At 40.1% G+C, this 14,476-nt stretch overlaps 1 protein-coding gene across 5 annotated transcripts in view; it reads right to left on the bottom strand.

Moving 5' to 3' along the window:
• si:dkey-100n23.5 (cyclic AMP receptor-like protein A) overlaps nt 1-14,476 on the bottom strand; it is a 162,568-nt gene that overhangs the window by 56,825 nt on the left and 91,267 nt on the right. For all 5 annotated transcript variants that reach the window (XR_007956251.1, XM_052014813.1, XM_052014814.1 and 2 more), the window contains one exon: nt 12,556-12,645. Coding sequence is in view for 4 of the 5 variants with exons in the window: in XM_052014813.1 (XP_051870773.1) it covers nt 12,556-12,645 (90 nt within the window). In the remaining variant the exon portion in view is untranslated. The remainder of the gene's footprint in view (nt 1-12,555; nt 12,646-14,476) is intronic.

Raw genomic sequence — 14,476 nt, 5'->3', positions numbered from 1 at the left:
ATAATCACCTACATTGTTGAAAAAAAATACCATGGTCCATCCATCTAGTGCCACATCTCCAACTTCATTGCCTTCTCCAAAATCCAAGTTTGTACATATTTTTCCCAGAATACATTACCTACATTTCTTCAATCTGGTTTCTCCACAGTCACTCCACAGAAATGGTTCTCAATGTCACTAATGATTTCTTATGTGACCGCAAATGGAGAAAGATAATTTATGCCCTTATTATCTGCAGACTCTGAGAATGGTTGGTTATACAATACTCCTCCCACAACTTTCTTTTACTATCCACCTAAATGAGGCTATCCGTTCAGTGTAGACTACTCAACAATAGGCTGAAAAATCACCTGCAAAGTTTATCAATAACACTGCTGTGAAGTCCTTTAGAACTTTTGCCATCTTAATGCTGCTATATAAATACTATATACTACTTTATATACTGTTTACATAAATAACCAATCTTAACAATTTGGATGACAATGTAATCAGCATGGTTAGTAAGTCTGCAGATGACACCAAAATTGGCGGTATAGTGAACAGTGAAGAAGATAATCTAAGATTACAACAGGATCAAGATCAACTGGGAAAGTGGACAAAGGAATGGCAGATGGAATTTAACTCGGATAAGTGTGAAGTGTTGTGTTTTGGGAAGTTAAACCGGGGAAGACTTGCACAGTAAATGTGAGGGCCTTGGAGAATGTTGTAGAACAGAAAGACCTAGGGGTACAAGTACATAGATCCCTGAAAGTGGCAACACAGGTATACATGATGATGAAGAAGGTGTTTGCCACACTTGCCTTCATAGGTCAGGGCAATGAGTACTAGAGTTGGGACATCATATTACAGCTGTATCAGAGGCTGGTGAGACCACACTTGGAATACTGTGTGCCGTTCTGGTTGCCTAGCTATAGGAAGGAGGTCCTTAAGGATGTAGCCCAAATGCAGGCAAATGGGACTAGTTCAATTTGGCAACTTGGTCAGCATGGATGAACTGGGCCAAAGGGCCTGTTTCCGTGCTGTTTAACTCTATGACTCTTTACTGCTTTACTGATATTAATTGAGGGATAAAAAGTGGCTAGCGCAGTTGCAGAACTCCCCTTCCTTTTCTCCAAATAATGTTTAAACACACCCAAGAATGTAGAGGTGGTCTATGTTTAACACTCCTTCTGAAAAGCAGCATCCCTTTCATAGGTCTGGCACCCTATGCTACATGCAAATGCTACATTTGGGATGATCAAATATTGAGGCATAACTGAAAACTAGAGAACACAATTTAAGAAGGGGACAGAGACAGCAAGAACTAGCATAAATGTGCATGATTTATTGCAAGTGGAGTGGTAGGGCAGGCCAAGAAAATGGTTGAGAAAGCATGCCAGGATGTTGGACTTTGTAAACTGCTTTGCTGCATTAAACCTAGCCAAAAACCCTCACTCGAACATTATTTTGGGAAGCTATATTTTGGTTTGAAAGACATCACAACCTCTTTATCCATTCAGATCATGGTGGAAGCAGCGCTAGTTATGTAATATCTGCCTGTATATGACGTCTGCCTTTACTTATTTGTCTTTTATTTCTTGTGCCCTGCCCATGAATAATTACTGGATCCAGTGAGGAATGTTGGAAGCTAGTTATGCCTGCTATTCTATCAGTGGGTCTTTTGAAAGTTGAACTGGAAGCTGCTGAGGGAATGCAGTGCTGGTCATTTCCCGTTCAAGTTGACCAGCTGGAGGGCTTGCAGCAGCTTAGGCACTTCGGTGTGAATGCCTTGGCTCCTGGGTGCAGGACTTGAGATGGCAATATACCTTCCATGGTTTCCCCCACTACACCCTCTCAATTTTGTTTCACAGTAATCCTTGTCCTCCCCACCCCACCCCTTATGGCCTTTGACAGTACCATGGAAAGGGATGATACTTTTGGAAAAATTAATGTATCTTATAATAATGTACAATTCAGTGAATCTTTGTTGTCTAACCTTTATCTAAATTAGCAGGCCTCCCCATGACACCCAATGCGCCCAGGACGTAACCCCGCATTATGGCAGTTCGGGTAAAGGATTTTTGCTCTTACTGGATCACAACCAAAATGTTTGAGATACAGAAAGAAAATCATTCTTACAGAATTTATGTGAGAAGAAATAATTAAATAAACACAAAGGGCAAAAGAAACAAAAAATTTAGTGAATATTTATCAGGGGTTCGCTTTATGGAAGATCATGGTTTTCAAGGAACGCAATCCCTCCCATAACACAGGGGTGTAACTGTATATTCCTGGCTGAAGTTGTGTTTTCAAATACAGGATTCAGCACCTTAAAACTGAAAACTAATTATTACAAAACTTACCTGTGCTGCAGCAGGAGCAACCTGGACAGCAGCAGCTCAACAAAGGAAATCAAATATTAATGAATTTGAACATCCATTTTTTTTTAAGGTGGTGGGATAGGGTGCCGGTAAGGATGACATCATCAGCATGTTCATGAGGGGCCCTTTTACTAATCTCTCCCGCACACTGCTGAAGCCAATGGTGTACAGGTTTCACTAGTAAGATCATCCATAAGGAGTCTAGCAAGGTCAATGAGGGTTTGTTGAAAGGCATGTACTGCAAGGAAAGAAGCCATCATGTGGCGGGTCAGGCGATCCAGCCCTGTGAGCATGGAAGGGAAACAAACTGGTGATAGGAGCTAAGAGATTAAGACAATAGTTTCCTATTTGGAATTAAGTATGCTGTTAGACAAGAGACCCAATTCTCACCCTGTGAAGGACCAGTCATGCATGGACTGAAGACATGATGACACTTCTAGACCGAGGACTGATCAATTTTATCTTGTGAGTCTCACTTTAGTAAGATTGACAGTCTCCTCATGGTGTTGCAAAGTGAAAGGCCTGCCCACATCAAATGCATCTTTTCAAGACCTACTTTAAAACAGCAAAGCAATTCTTAAGGCACGATTATAACCTATCCTTGCAATCCTTGAGAGCCATTTAAAGGAAAGTGCTGGTCTCGAACGATAACAGACTGAAGTGTAGAAATGGGTATCTAACCACACACTGTGGTCATGGTCTCTTGTTTAATGTCTGCTATTGCCTGGTGTTCTGGTGCCCTTACAGGTGTACTCAATGTAGCTGAGAAGGAATGAAAGCAATGATCACCAGGTAAAATAGTGAATGTGCAATCAGAAGTTTTCAGTAAGAAGGTCAGGTACTAAATAAACATAATCACATGAGTGAGGAAGGAAGGTCATCTAAAGCTACAGATTCCTGGATGATTAAAGAAATTAAGATCAAACTAAAATGAAGAAAAGTTGTTTATGACAAATGCAAACAAGTTATTCCAGCAAACAGAACTTGCTGCCTGCTGATTCGTGGCAACACACTGTGCCAGTGGCCTTCAAATTCTGGTTGCTATGGATAAGCCACTGACATCTTGAGTACGCAGATGCATTAAGTGGGTTGCTAATATCCTGTTTAGCATGATGAAGCAGTATATACCCAACACTTTTTTTAATCAGTACTTAGCAAGGGAGAGCTCAAGGGTTTCCAGCAGTAACCAGATCCCTCATATCCAGTGATTCGTTTTTAAAAAATGATAACAACAGAGAAGAAGCTTTTTGTTCTATCATACCCGTTTTAGCTCTTTGAAAATCAAACTACCCTATTTCTACATTTTTTCCTGTCAGTCTTGGAAATATTCCCTTTTCAAGAAAATATCCAATTCCCTTTTGAAAGTTATCATTGACTCCTACAGACAATGCATTCTAGAGCAGCAAAAAAACTCTCATCTTCACTCTTTCTTTTGCCACTGATCTTAAATCTGTAGCCTTTGATAACTGATCTCACACACCACCAGAAACCTTTTCCTTATTTATTCTACCAAATCCTCTCATAATTTTGTATAGCTTTATAAAATGTTACTTTAATCTATGAAGAACAATCAGTACTTCTCTATACACTTTACATAACTGAAATTTCTTATCTCTGGTACCATTCAAGTGTTTGTCTTCTTCATCTGTTCCTGGGGCTACAGATGTTACCTAAATGGTGGGAGTCACAGGTTCAATCTGAGACCTAACCAATGTGGTACAGCACAAATTCCTTATGTTTGTAGTTTATATCTTTGAAAACCTTGGCTTCTGTATGCCCTTTAACAGATCTACCAAATGTTTCTGCCACCTTCAAACTTGGATGCATGATTCCCAGGATTAGTAGCCCCTTTTAAAAATATACAATTTAGTTTATATTGCCTCTCCTCACTCTGCCTTCCCAAATGTTTTATTTCTCATTTACAGTCTGTCCCCCAGGTTAAGAACACCCGACTTATGGACACCTGTACATTCAAACAAGCTCCCATAATATTATTAAATTCAAAAGTCTGACCTACTTTTGTATATTCATTCCTACGAATGGCAGAACTAGTTTCCACCCTCTCTGCATTTTTAGTATTTGTTCTTTCTTATCAGTCTTATGTGTTTCTGAAGCCATTCTTTACAATACTGTGGAGGTATGGTTACCATATTGAGTGATTTTTGTGTATTTTCCCACTTATGGACAAAATCAACTTAAGGACATCTGTATAAATCGAACCTGTTTGTTACCCAGGGATGGCCTGTATGTGGATTAAATTTCATCTGTTATGTGCCTACTAATTTCATTAATCTGCTCAAGTCTTTCTGAGACTTACTTTTCTGGGAACAGGTCCTATTGCAGGAGACAGCAGCATCTGTGTATATTATCGGGAAAATTGCAGACTTCTGAAGAGGTGAATAAGGCATGCAAACTTAATGTTGAGTATGTAATCTTTTTGCCAAGGTGCATCAAGATGTAACATGAAAATTGTGCCAATTAATATGTTGCAATGGTTCCAGCTCAATAAAAATAATCTGGTTCCCAATGACAGCTGATGGTGCAAAGCAAATTGACTTAAATCAAGCTCATGCCAGTGCTCCCAAATGGATATCCATTTCTATAATCCGCACTGCACGTGTTAAAAACGACCCAACTTGCATATTGTTTCAGGAATAAATCACGCAAGAGATGAGGTATGTCTCAGATCAATAATTTGAAGCAAGCCTCATTAGAGTGAATGTTGCAATTCAAAAAGCTCATTATTTTCACACTGAATTTGGGACGAGTTACCACAGAGAAAATGCAGCCATTTTAAATCTATGCAAATTCTTTTTTGATAAATTGAAATTACAGAAGGTGTATATGGATGCTCAAATGCAGGCCGTTGAACCTATCAATTCAAGACATAACAAAAGCAAACACAAGTAGGGGCAGAGATAGGCAATGTTACAGAGTCAGGAGTTATCATGCCGATGTAGGGCTTGAAGCTCTATTTGAAACACAGCATTTTGTTTAATCTACTGCAGTCTGACATAATATTGGACAGAATGATGGAGACAGGCAAATTAGTAGAACTTTTGGGGCTAAAAATGCTGACTTTGCTGTTGAAGTAGTACTGGATATCACAGGCAGGCATGTGGGAACTGATCCCATGCATGTATATGAGCTCATCAAAAGGTACCATTGAGATAAGGAAGAGGAGGAAGCCAGGAACAGATTGTTTGAACACTTTTAGGCAGATGGGAAATAAAGCTGCTGTGGACAAGCATTATTGCATTTGGGCAGCTAGCAGTGGAATCACAAGTAGGAATTCATGAACTTGGACAACAGAGGAATAAAGCTCTAAAATAAACATCCTACTTAGGACATGGATAAATAACTCACCTGAGTCAAGATAATAAATCATGACAATGGTGACTCTGGTCTCAGTGGACTTGATACTGTGAACATCAGAAGCCAAAGTGATGGAAATTAAAGGAATTTGAGAGATAGCAATAAAAAGTTGTTCCATGACAATCAAGGATCATAAAGAGGAATGGGTAGTCAGAAAAGGGGCCATTCACAGATAAGATGTCAAACTGAGTATTTTCAAGAGATGAGAACTATCCAAGCAAATACTGCCATTAAAAACATCACTATGCCTAAAGGGCAGAGAAAAAATAAAGTGAATAGAAAGTGGACCTCACAGATAAGGTGAGATTCGAGATGACGTTGGGATTGAGAGCAGGGATGTGAAAGAAACTACAATGTGTGTGTGTGTGTGTGTGTGTGTGTGTGTGTGTGTGTGTGGGGGGGGGGGGAGGAATAATAGTGATGGAAGGCAGTAGGACTGAAGGGAAATAATTACTAAAATGAATAAAGTGAGGAGAAAATTAGGTCAAAGAGACAACAGCAAAGGAGGCAGCAGAAAAGTCCTCAATTTTAAAGGAAAGAAATCTAAAAATTGTTCTGGGTTCGAATTGCAGCCGAGAAGACGGACAGACAGGAAGGAAATCAGCCTTGGGTTATAGTTAGCTTCCAGATGATTGTGAAGTAGGAGAAAAGTTAGCCAAACGGAACAAGGTACAGTAATGTTCAACATGTTCAAGCCAAATGTGGGGTTCAACTAGCTGATGTGTTAGAGTGTCAGAGTCTGCAGCCCTTCTGATTTAAAGGAACAAGACTGTGCATGTCCTTTGGAAATGGAGAGCTGGTAGAGTTGGTAATACTAATTCCTAAGAATTTACTGAACAAAGCAAACATGGAAATAGGGATGGAATTTAAAGAATTAAGTTATTTTTATAGACATGATGCTACAACAGACAAACCATTCAGTAGATCATAATTTTGTAAGACAACTTGAGTTAAAAGAAGAAATAATATACCTTGAAAAAGAATTGCATTATATTACCACAAGCAGTTCAATCCAAGATGATTATAAACTAAAAGTACTTCAATTTGCCAATTCTATTTTACCAGAATAAACTTGGTTTCATGTAAGTTTGCCAGTGATTTACTTTGAGAGCTGAAAACTGTTACGTATGCACGGAGTGAAAACGGCAACGGTGCAGTAGAATGTTTTTTTTACTGAAACATGTTAATTACATAAAAATTAAGCAACTTATAGTGCAAGAGCAATGAGAAGGCCGATGGAGACAAAAGCACGCGGGTCCCCGAAGTTCCACATCAAAAAGGACATCCTGACAATTCATCCGTCTGTCAGTTCAAGTTCTGCAACTTGACTGTTACAATGCTGGATGACGGCTGGTTGCGTTTTCTTCGTGCATGAGTCGAGTGTAGACCTTGTCATCGGCACCAAATGTTCGTGGCCTAGTGTGAGTATCATAGTTTTGTTTCATGGCTTCTTATTTGCTGCAAATTCATTCCTGGACGACTGGCTGTAGAAGTTCGAATCTGGTGCGTAAAGTGTGTTTGAACATTAATGTGGTGAAGGATGCACCATTTGGGGTAATTCGGTAATGGAAGAGAAGACGGCTTAATTTCGTCATCGTCACCCTGTGTTTATTTAGAAAGGTCTCATTTCACTGTTTGCACTGCTCGTTCAGCCAAGCCATTTGATGCTGCATGATATGGAGCTGTTGTCAGGTGCCTAATACCATCCTTCTCTTCAAACTCCTTGAATTTTGCACTTGTGAAAGCCGGGCCATTGTTGGAATACCAAATGTAGCAAAGACCGACCATAGTTTAGTTATAGTTGTTGTTGAGGAACACAAAGTATAAGTGGGTAACGCCTCTATCCACATCGAATGGGCATCCACAATGACCAGAAACATGTGTCCCCAGAACTGTCCAAAATATTCAATATACATGTGCTTCCATGGGGAGTTGCGTCAGGCCCATGGTTTAAGGGGCACTGGGTGGGCCTTATAAAACTTCGGCTGACAGTTCTCCTTAAATTTGAACTCAGCCGCCGGACCATGGCATTGACCCGAAGCGTCAGCTTGGAAAAAACGCTGGTGTTTCTGTAGTAGAGGATTCAATGCATGGTTTCTGTCGATACGATTAATGCAGTACAGCGCCAATGGAATATTTTTAATCCAGTTTCTGCCCAACAAACTAGGCTGTTGGTCTCCCCTGTCAACAAGCACTGGTAAGTGGAACAGGTCTCCATGGTGGATCACTTCTGTCGTGAATATGCTGTGTACGTCGATGCTATCTGCGGTGTAGCTGCAGAAGACCGAGTTTGGGGATTGTAATTTTGGGATCTGATGTAAAAATATTTTGCTTACCAAGGTGATGGGTGACATGGAATCCAGCTCAAATTTCACAGTCTGGTTGTCCACTGTGAGCGTAACCAAGTATGGAGCTAGTTCTGATTGCCCATTTCATGGGTTTGGAAAATAGTGTCCACTTCTTTGCATCGGCCGTCTCCTTGCATGGGAGTTGGTCAAATTCTGTTGTTTTCTCAGGTCCATTGGTTTGCAAAGCCCACCTTCTTGAGGTGTCCTACCTTCTGACAGAACCAGCAGACTGTCTTTTGATGCTTGCAGTCGGGCCACCGGACGTGACTTTCACCACAGCGATGGTATCTCTGTGGAGGCTGGCATAATTTTGAATGGGAGATGCAGGCTGGCAAACGCTGGCAAATATTGACGTTTTCAGGACGGAGCTCTCGCTCCAGTACTGACTGAATAATTGGTGATGGAGATGGTTGAATCTGCGTAAGGCCTCTCTTGACTGCCCCCCTGTGACGAGCTGTTTCGTTGCTTCCTCTAGTTCTGCCATGTGTTAAAATTGGGAGAAGTTTGATGTAGTCCTGGACGGTTTTTTTACATTGTGGCCAGATTTCTGGTGTTGGTTTTGCCATAGTTGTGGCCCAAAATGGATTGGGTGCTTGAAGTGGAGAGGCCATTTTTTTTTGTTTTGATCCGTCTCCAATTGTTACGTATCCACGGAGCAAGAATGACAATGATGCAGTAGAATAAATGTTTTGTTTTACTGAAACATGTTAGTCATGGTAAAAACTAAGCAACTTATAGTGCGAGAGCAACGAGAAGGCTGACGGAGACAAAAGCGCGAATCCCCAAAGTCCCGTGCCAAAAAGGACGTCCGCATGTAGGTTTACAACAGCTCACAATGGTTCAAAAACACTTTGAAATTCATCTGCGAAAGTATTTTAAAAATGTTACTACTCCTTTATATGTAATTTATTGGACTCTACTTCTCAAAATCAGAATGTCTTGGCATTAAATACTGCTGAATAAAACTCAAATGGTGCACAAGGTGGTAAATTGGCAAGTTTTGTAAAAATCATGTCCCTGCCAAACTGAATTTCATCCATTTAAAAACTAGATGTTGGCAAGTATTGATTCATCATTCATTATTTGATTACAACTGTGACCATTCTTAATGACTTAAAAATTAATATTTTGGACAAATGTTCATTCTTTTCCCAAACATTCTGGTATCCAAAGTATGTGCTTGGATAATCTTCCCCATTTTCCAGGGGAACTTACAATTGTAAAGGGAGAATGCAAGCAGATTCAGAAGTGAAAGTGACCTCACAAAGACAAAGCTGACTTACATAAGCTAAGATCTCTTTATTGGTCACATGTACATCGAAACACATTGAAATACATCTTTTTGCGTAGAGTGTTCTGGGGGCAGCCCTCACGTGTCACCACTCTTCCGGCGCCAACAGAGCATGCCCATGACTTCCTAACCTGTATGTCTTTGGAATGTGGGAGGAAACCAGAGCACCCAGAGGAAACCCACGCAGAAACGAGGAGAATGTACAAACTCCTTACAGACAGCGGTGGGAATTGAACCCGGGTTGCTGGTGCTGTAATAGTGTTACGCTAACTGCTACACTATCGTGTACAAGGAATATGTAGAAGATGAATGGATTTTATAAGTGAATTTATAAGATTGAAGAGATGCAAAGTAAATTTTTTAAAAATTGAGTTGAGATTGCACAACATCTTAACAACCAGCTGGAGAAAGATGCTGAACCAGTGTAGCCACATTTGTTACATTCTGAAACAAAGATAATAATACAAATTACCTGAGGTATGTTCACTCTATCACTTACTAAACACCTTATTGAGCCAGGCAAAAAGAATGATTACGAAATACATTTAAAGTGTCTCATGCAATTCCGATCCAGTAATTTTACAAAGCAATTACCAGATAATGTCTATGTTGTAATTCACGAACCCACCCATGACCACATGATATATCCAGAAGAGGAGAGCCTACCAAATTACTTTGCAGAGAAACCTGCGCATTCCTGTTAATAACATCTGACTGCTGTAGAATGATCCTCAATAATTTTTGGAGACACATGAGACTGTAGATGCTGGAATCTGAAGCAAAAATCTGCTTTAAGACTGGATGCCTCCACAGATGCTGCTCAACTCGTTGAGCTCCTCCAGCTGTTTTTTTTTGCTCCTTAAGATTTTTTTCCCCATTTTGCTGAAATGTGTACATGAGGAATTTCTTCCCAACTACAGTCATAATTTCACCAGATTGACCCATGTTTTAAACCCAAATTTGTGATCCTGGGAAAAAAAATGGGAGTGGATAGATCTTTGGCAATGGCATACATTGACATCAAATATGGACTTGATTTTGCAATGGTAATATTGCCCTTAGATTATTGGCATAGAAGAAACATGCCCAAATAGTTTAGTGTGCATCACAGTTAAATTACAAGTACTAACTCTGGTGAGTTACCAGCTTTTATATGATATTTACTTACAAACTTAAGAAAACGGTGTGAAAATAACAGAAGGGATGTAATTTTTCACAATGGTACTGCAGAAACAGCAGACAGATTTGAAAAGTTGTAGGTCCTGTTCCAAGTTGTGGCCTAAAGGCGAGTGGTTCTGTTTATAAATGAAGTCCATTCTCAAATAAACATCCAGATTGCAGCTTCTTTGATGAATGTTGTCGAAGATCTGACCAAGAGTTTTTCAACAGAGCCAATCTCAGTGGAGAATGGCATCAAACAAGGCTTACCACAACAGTTCTTTCAACTTTTTTTCCTGCATTGCTGCACCTCACCTCCAACAGACTTCCTGTGAGATTGGAGCTAATCTTCAGAATTGGTGGGAAACTATTCAACCTATGGCATCTATATTTCAGAACCAAAGTCACCCAAAACTCAGTAATCAAGTGCAATATGCAAAATGATGCTTACTCAAAAGGCTAAGCTCCAAGCTGTTGTTGACCTGTTCACTGAGGCATTTGCGTGGATGGGCTTTACACCCAACATTTCCAAGACAAAGATCCTCTAACATGCCATCCCCACTGTAAGACACTACTCTCCAACAATAAAAATTCATAGTGAAACCCTGGAAAATGCAGTCAACTTCTCAGATCCCAGAAGCTAACACTTGGCACAGCCAGACATTGTAGTTGAAATATGCTAGCCTTGCGTTTGGTCAATTGAGGATCAAGACTTGCGTATAACTCATGGTCAACCGGGCAGAGGCCATCCCTGCCTTCCTGTCTGTTTTAAGACTTGGACTATCTACAGCAGACACCTCAAGGCATTGGAAAGATACCATCAACTCTATCTCTGCAAAATCCTCCAAATTTACTGGAAGAATAAGTGAACCATCATTTGTATTTTCTCCTGGGACAACATCCACAATATTGAGCCCCTAGCTGCACTCCATCAGCTCTGTTGGGTAGGCTAATTTGCTCACATGCCCAATACCAGGCTCCCAAAAGGGATACTGTATTCCAAGCTCTGTCATGGCAAGAAGCCACTAGGCAGACAGAGGAAAAGATTCAAGATTGTACTCAAGGCCTTCTTGAAAAAAATGCAACATTCTCATAAACTCTTAGGAATCCCTGCTTAAAGTGGAGAAGGGGCATTTAGGATAATATTGAGAACCTCAAGTCCATGGGTACACAGATGCCCCGCGTAAACAATTGAACGAGTACATGACCTCATGAATCACCCACCTTCTAACTTCATCAACAACTTGCTGCTCCATCTGTGGAAAAATCCGCAGTTCCCATATTGACCTCATCAGTCATTTCAGAACCCATAGAATCAGAGTGGAAGTAAATCACCCTCAATCCAAAGAAACAAAAGAACCTGACAAAACAGCTTTCTGACGTCAGGATTCTGCAAGCAATGTTTTACTGAAGCTGTGTGCTTTGCAACACTTATTCTTTGTTTTTAAAGGCAAAGAAATAGAAGTGTTTGTTCTTCATTCTGATACATGTGTGTGTTATTTGCATTGTAGTGTACCCAGAACCTGGAGAAACCTTCATTTTTTTTCCACTTGGTATCTTTCAGAAGCCTTACTGCAGATTTACTTGTGTTGCCACCTCTCAAACTAGTTCAAGCTGCTTAGCATGGAATATTCTTATTATGTATATCAACATAATACAGTAACTGCTATCACCAAAGATTTTTTGCTGATCTATGAAACCATGAACTCAATATGCTTCACTAACTTCAGTGAAGGAAATGAAAAGTGAGCAAAAGCAACAAACAAAAAAAAACCAATTTTATAATTTGCCTCCCCTGAAAATGACAAAAATATTATTTTTAGTAAAGATATTATACAGATACAATTTTTAATGTATGATGTCCTTTGTACAGGGCCCTCAATTACAATAAATTTATAACTCAAAATATGACCCAATCTCTGAAGCTATTTTCTTTGCGCATTAATTCATTTTTTCTGCTAAAAAAAAGTTGACATCCTCTAAGCAGAATTTGTATCACCTGCTTGCACAATCAGATCCTTACCACCATGCTCCAGCAGGGCCATAGTAATCTCCAAACAGCGGAAGACAGGATAGAAAGAATGGCACACCCCAGGCGGCAACATAATACACCCTGCAAGAGATAATGCATGATAAATAACTTGGTCATGTTTCATCCTGAACAAATAAACTAAAATGAAATACACTTTAAAACATAAGACATTTAGTTCCCAAACTGTGGAGACATTATTCTAGCACAAAGTCTTGCTTAAGCAGTGATGGGTCTAGAAAGCAGGAAATCTGCTGCACCTTATATTTTCTGACTATGATCAGTGCCCCATATCTGGAGCTTTAGGTAACCATTTCAACATCATACTGATTTGTGCAAAGAAAGAAAACTGAAAACAATTAAAAAGCAATAATATCAAAAGACCGTGTGCTAAAGAGCAAATGGACAGAGCTAAGTAATTCTCGCAGACAATGGACCATATTGAAGCTCTGCAGACCTGCCACATTAGTCATGAATAGTGGTGGTCATTAGAACATAGAACATTACAGCACAGTACAGGTCCTTCGGCCCACGATGTTGTGCCGACATTCTATCCTGCTCTAAGATCTATCTTCCCTCCCACATAGCTTTCCATTTTTCTATCATTCATTTGGCTATGTAAGAGTCTCTTAAATGTCCCTAATGTATCTGCCCCCACAACCTCTGCTGGCAGTGCATTCCATGCACCCACCACTCTCTGTATAAAAAACTTACCTCTAACATCTCCCTTATACCTTCCTCCAATCACCTTAAAATTATGCCCCCTCGTGTTAGCCATTTTTGCACTGGGGAAAAAGTCTCTGACTGTCCACTCAATCAATGCCTCTTATCATCTTGTGCACCTCTGTCAAGTCACCTCTCATCCTCCTTCTCTCCAAAGAGAAAAGCCCTAACTCACTCAACCTATCCTCTTAAGTCATGCTCTCCTCAAATAACTAACAGGAGGAGGAGGCTGCAAGAATTTTTTTTAAGCCCAGTTATGATGGGGGCCAGCATGTTCTAAAGGAAATATTGAAGATTCACAACTATATTCACCAGAAGTGCAGAACAGTTGATCCATCTCTGCTTCTTCCTTTGATCCCCACCATCACAGAAGCCAGCCAAATTGATTCATTCCACATGATATCACGAATCAACTGAAAGCACTAGTCTCAGCAAAAGCCATGGAACTACACAGTATCCCAGCAGTAATATTAAAGATCTGCGCTCTAGAGATGTGTCTAGCCAAGCTGTTCCAGTACAGTTACAACACTGGCATCAAGCTGAAATTGTGGAAAATATCCCAGATTCACAACAAGAAGAACATATCATTCTGGCTAATTACCCTCTAATCAAAGGTGTCACTGACAGTGCTATCAAGCAGCAGTCATTCCATAATAATCTACACACTAATGTTCAGTTACCACTTGATTACAGAACTTGGATCAAACATGGACCAGAGAGCTGAATCCTGGAGGCAAAAGGGACTAGCTAAGGCAGTATTGACCACATGTGGCAACAAGGCACCATGGTAAAACTGGTCAATGGCATCAAACAGAAAACATTCCAGTAGTTGCATCCATACCTCACACAAAGGAAAATGATTGTGGTTGTTAGAAGTTAATCATCACAGCCTTGGAACATCACTGCAAGAGTTCCTTAAGGAACTACCAACTATCTTCTGTTGTTTCAATGACTTTCCATCCATCAAAATGTTAGATGTGGGGATGGGTTCACTGATGACTGCACAATATTCAATTCCATTCCCAGCCCCTCAGCAAATGAACCAGCCCATGTCTCCATGCAACAAGATCCAGACAACATTTCAGCAAGTAACATTAACAACACAAAAGTATCAGGCGATGAATATCTCCATCAATAGAGAATCAAATCACTTATCCTTGACATTCAATTGCATTACCATTGCTGAGTTCCC

Source organism: Pristis pectinata, chromosome 4 (genome assembly GCF_009764475.1).
Source record: "Pristis pectinata isolate sPriPec2 chromosome 4, sPriPec2.1.pri, whole genome shotgun sequence".
NCBI classification, from domain to species: Eukaryota; Metazoa; Chordata; class Chondrichthyes; order Rhinopristiformes; family Pristidae; genus Pristis; species Pristis pectinata.
Note: the sequence above shows the minus strand (reverse complement) of the source record. Positions and strands in the feature narration are given on the sequence as shown.